This window comes from Rhea americana, unplaced genomic scaffold (genome assembly GCF_003343005.1).
Source record: "Rhea americana isolate MKP2758 unplaced genomic scaffold, rheAme1 scaffold_481, whole genome shotgun sequence".
Classification (NCBI taxonomy): Eukaryota; Metazoa; Chordata; class Aves; order Rheiformes; family Rheidae; genus Rhea; species Rhea americana.
In genome coordinates this window covers 235,102-239,751 of record NW_028186625.1, presented here as the reverse complement: position 1 = coordinate 239,751, position 4,650 = coordinate 235,102, and the positions used below count along the sequence as shown (strand labels likewise).

The window sequence follows — 4,650 nt, the reverse complement described above, 5'->3', positions numbered from 1 at the left end:
GCCCCTTGGCAGAGCCTAAAAAAAACCCATTCCCCCCCCCCCTTCTCGGTGCTGTCGGGGGCATCGCTCGAGCCGCCTCCTTGCCCCGAAGCGAGCGGGGGCTGTTGCTCCCGCGGGGTCTTCGGTGCTTCGCCGGGGGCAGCGAGCGGCGCCGGATGCCCGGGAAGAGCCGCCTTCGAGGACAGGGATGCAGGAGAAACGCGAGGCGGTGACGGCGCCCGGTAAGGATCCGTCTCCCGCCCCGTTTCCTTCCTTCCCCCCCTCTGCCCCCCGGGCGCTCGGCGGAGTTTTGCGGTTCGGGCTGCAGCTTCCCGGCTCCGACGTGGGGCAGAGCCCCCCAGCACGCTCGCCCGTGCCCCCCAGCTCCGAGTCGGGGTTGCCCAGTCCTGCTCCGGCCACCTTAGCGGGGCGACGCAGGCACGTGCGCGGATGGGGCTCGTCCTTTCCCTCCCGGAGCGAGGGGCGGGTGGGAAGGGGCTCCCGTCTCCCGTCCGCTCTGCCGCTGGGACAGACCCTCCCGGGCAGCAGGGACCTCGCGGGGAGCCCCGGACACGGGACGGAGCTGGGCTCCCTGCAGGGGAGGCAGGACCCGGTTTGGCCCCGAGCAGAGCTCCTTGGGGGTGCGATGAGAAGCCGTGAAAGGGGGTGTGGGGGTAAATGGGGAGGGGGGTGCAGGGAACGGGCTGCGTCCATCTCCCACCGCTGGCACTGGCTGTTACAAGCTCCAGCGCGCCGCTTCGTGGACCAGGCACGACTCCAGCCAGGGTCTTCTCCGTCCYGGCAGGTGAGGAGAGGACACGCAAGAAGGAAAGGGGAAATACTCAGAGAAAGGACCAGAAGCAGGTGGACCCAGACAGGCAGGTGTTGCGGGGAGACGCAGACGATGATGGGTCAACGCAGGACGATGCCTGCAAGAATCCGAGATGGGGAGAACCCGCTCGCCAAGGAGAAGGTCCGGACGGTCTTAGCGAAACGGAGGCTCAGCCCCAGGTTTGCTCCCAGAAGAAAGTGTACAGCTGCGCCGAATGCGGGCGGACCTTCARCTGGAGGAACAACCTGACCCGGCACCAGCGACTGCACACGGGCGAGCGGCCCTACAAGTGCCCCGATTGCGGGAAGGGCTTCAACGACAGCTCCAACCTCCTCTCCCACCAGAGGATCCACCGGGGAGAGAAGCCCTACAAGTGCCTGGACTGCGGGGAGAGCTTCAGCCAGAGCGCCTACCTCGTCTCCCACCAAGGCACCCACACCGACGAGCGGCCCTACCCGTGTCCCGACTGCGGGAAGCGCTTTGCCCGGCGGCCCAACCTCATCATGCACCAGCGGATCCACACTGGCGAGCGACCCTACGCGTGCCGGGACTGCGGGAAGAGCTTCCGTAAGAGCTCCGACCTCGTGAGGCACGAGAGGGTCCACACGGGCGAGAGGCCCTATAAGTGCCCCGTCTGCGGGAAGGGTTTCAGCGTGAGCTCCCGATGTATCGTGCATCAGAGAGTCCACGGAGGGCAGGAGGCCGAGCAGCCAAGACCTGCGGCCCGCGGCGTCCTGCAGGGCAGCTCTGAGACCACGGCCTTGCTGGGTAACCTCAACTTACTCCAAATTACTATTTCCTACTCAARGTTTCTCTCTTCCCTGGAAATACGACACCATGCAACTGTGAAGGCTTCATCCTTCCGAACAGCAGGGTATAAACACCCCCAGCCAGATTATATATCGCTTTCCTGTATCCCAGTCCAGAGCTGTGGGAATAGGGGAAACTGAGTCACATGCAGCAAATCTGGGGGTTGTTTTTCTAATATTCATGTACCTCTGAGGAATTTGGTGCAGGACCTGCAGCCTGAGGTAAACGGCTGCCATTCCCAGTTATGACTTCCCACCCCTCCAGGAAAACGCCTACGACTAGTTCACTCCCTCGGTCACTCTGGTGGGATGTTGCAGCAGAAGTAGTTGGTTCCTTCTGAGGTAAAGCGTTGAGTCTCTAAATTCCCCATTCTCCCGATAGATGTCTGGTTTTCTCTCCCCTTCTTTCTCCTTCCTCCCCGTGATGCTCCCTTCTGCCTTATCTGCGTTCTCTATCAACAGGTGATGGTGACCACCAGGAGGAGAATTACCACCAAGGAGAACCAAACGGACCAGGCTTGAGGAGGGAAAAAGCAAACGTTTGCCAGGATCCTGAGCAGGATGAAGTCCTAAAAAAGCGACCAAGGAAGGAGACTTGCCCTGGGCAGGGRGAATTGCATCCCCGTGATGATAGCTTAAAGGATCACAAGGAGACCACGGTCCAGGTGGGGATCTGTAGTAAAGAGAGAGTGTACGAATGTGCTGAGTGCAGGAAAACCTTCCGCTGGAGGAACAGCATGATCCGACACCAGCGGCTGCACACYGGGGAGAGGCCCTACAAGTGTCCTGAGTGTGGAAAGAGCTTCAACGACAGCTCCAACCTCATCTCCCACCAGAGGATCCACCGGTCGGAGAGGCCCTATAAGTGCTTTGACTGTGGGAAAAGTTTCAACCAAAGCACAGCGCTCATAAGACACCGGAGACTGCACACGGGCGAGAAGCCGTATCTCTGCTCAGACTGCGGGAAAAACTTCACTCGGAGACCAAACCTTGTTATTCATCGGCGAATCCACACCGGAGAGAGACCCTATARCTGCCAGGACTGTGGAAAAAGCTTCCGTAACAGCTCAGACCTTGTGAGACACCAGCGGATCCACACTGGRGAGAGACCTTATAAATGTCCCGACTGCGGGAAGGGCTTCACCGTGAGCTCGAAATGCATCGCCCACCAGAGAACCCACACGGGAGAGACTCCCTACAAGTGCTCCGTGTGTGGGAAGWGCTACAAGGCCAAGGTGTCTCTGATGTCCCACCAGAAGCTGCACACGGGGTAGAAGGCATGGAGTGGCACAGCATTGCCATGAAAGAACGGGATTAGCCCATCCCGACCCAGCGAAGATCTACGGATCCWGCCCCAAACCAGTGGCATCTCACAAAGAAAGGATAACGGCTCTTCCTCGGAGCGTGTGGGTGGGAAGACGCTTTGGATTGCAGCGATGGGGCCGGTGGGAACTAGATGAGGAACGTGCTCTGGGTATGTGAGTCATGTTCCTCTGGGGTGTGGGTGGAAAAGCAGTGCAGTCACTGTGGGTCCTGGACACCAGTTCACTACAGAATGAGAAACACCCATGAACGGTGTTCGTGCGGTCGCTGGAGCTCCTGCTGTCCCTCAGACAGGGACAGAGGGACGTGATGAAGCAGCAGGTCTCACGTGAAGAAACAGGAAGGAGACAACCCCCCCCCACACACACATTTTGGGATCCCAGGATCTAGGGATGAAGTCTAGCATTTCACCCTGGATGTGCCAACAGCGCGGCACGCCGAGCTCCCGGGCCAGTCGTTTCCCAACGCCGCCGAGGACAGCCCTGCACCAGCAGCTTTCCCACCTCCCTCTGGCCCCCTTCACCTCCGGCTGCCTCTCAGCGAGGACAACGTAACACCAGGAGCGGTTCCACCAGCTCCATCRGCGACGCTGTGGTTGGCTCGTGGCTCCGACCGCTGGGCTGTAGTGGGTTGAAATCGAGACCGGCTCTTACCTGGGCATCTTGGTCCGACAGTGGTGGTGGTCTGAGATCCAGCTCACAAGTGGGTTTCGGATGGAAGCATCAGAGGAGCTACAACGCTTGCTGCATTTTAACCCTGGCTGCATATTTATCTGCCCTCACAGATGGAAGGACAAATTTAGCTACCATGGCTGTATTTTGTTAATTAAGGCTGTCTCCGCCTGTTGGCAGACAGATTTCCTGGACTGCAGAGTGGGGTTTCAGGCATGAGGGACTGGGTTTTTCAGAGGCAAGAGTTGGATTTTTCTATCACAACCACTTTTTCAGTATTTTAGATAATAATTTGATGTAGATAAAACCGCCCTGCTCTAATTCCAGAGTCTCCTGCACCGACATCTCCACACRTTAAAGGGAGACGATTTACTTTCCAGAGGTTCAAGGCAGCATCACTGCAAACCCAGGTCTTGGGAGACTGCTAAGATGAGGCAATGCCCAGGGCGTGAATATCTCTGCTAATAATTCAAATTCAACCTAAGCAGTGAATGCCCTAAGAAGAGACTCTCAAACCCCAGTTTGCCCRGGCTGATTTTACTCCGAGCCTCCTGCAGCCACGAGTCCTTGCTCTGCTGCAGGCTTCTTCCCCTCTGCCAGAAGGACCCGGCACTTCTCTCGTGTGCTGAATATTCATGGTGATGTATTTCAGGCTGGATTTAGTCAGAGCCAGGCAAAGTGGGTGGAAAAGCCCTCTCTCATGCTATTTTTGGCCTATGTGTATAAAATCCCCTCTGATCAGTATCTTTCCTTTCCCAGGGACGAAGCACCACCGCAAAGGCTGAGCAGAAAGCCTGCTCTGCTCTTCCCCTCAAAGGATTTGCTACATGCTACCGTTGCTTTTGAGCCTCCTTTTCTTGTGCAGTTGCTCACCTGAAGCCTSCCCCGAATCTGCTGCCTGTCAGGCTGCTCTCAGGCTGATTCGGATTTAACACCTTCCCTCCTTTGAGAGGTGCAGTTGAAACACGTCTTCAAACCTACAGAATAAAACTGGTTCAGACCCATGAAGTCCCCACTTGGATTTTTCTCTTGCATC

At 57.6% G+C, this 4,650-nt stretch overlaps 1 protein-coding gene across 2 annotated transcripts; it reads left to right on the top strand.

Moving 5' to 3' along the window:
* Window positions 1-96: 96 nt before the first annotated feature.
* On the top strand, window positions 97-4,609 carry LOC146589061 (uncharacterized). Of its 2 annotated transcripts, XM_085316934.1 has the most exons (4): window positions 97-221; window positions 785-1,579; window positions 2,083-2,285; window positions 4,374-4,609. In XM_085316934.1, the coding sequence occupies exons 1-4, from the start codon at window positions 188-190 to the stop codon at window positions 4,458-4,460; spliced, it is 1,119 nt and encodes a 372-aa protein (XP_085173060.1). In that variant the 5' UTR covers window positions 97-187; the 3' UTR covers window positions 4,461-4,609. The 2 variants fall into 2 exon arrangements, with proteins under 2 accessions (XP_085173060.1, XP_085173059.1); XM_085316933.1 differs by lacking the exon at window positions 4,374-4,609 and having other exon boundaries at window positions 2,083-4,076.
* Window positions 4,610-4,650: the final 41 nt, after the last annotated feature.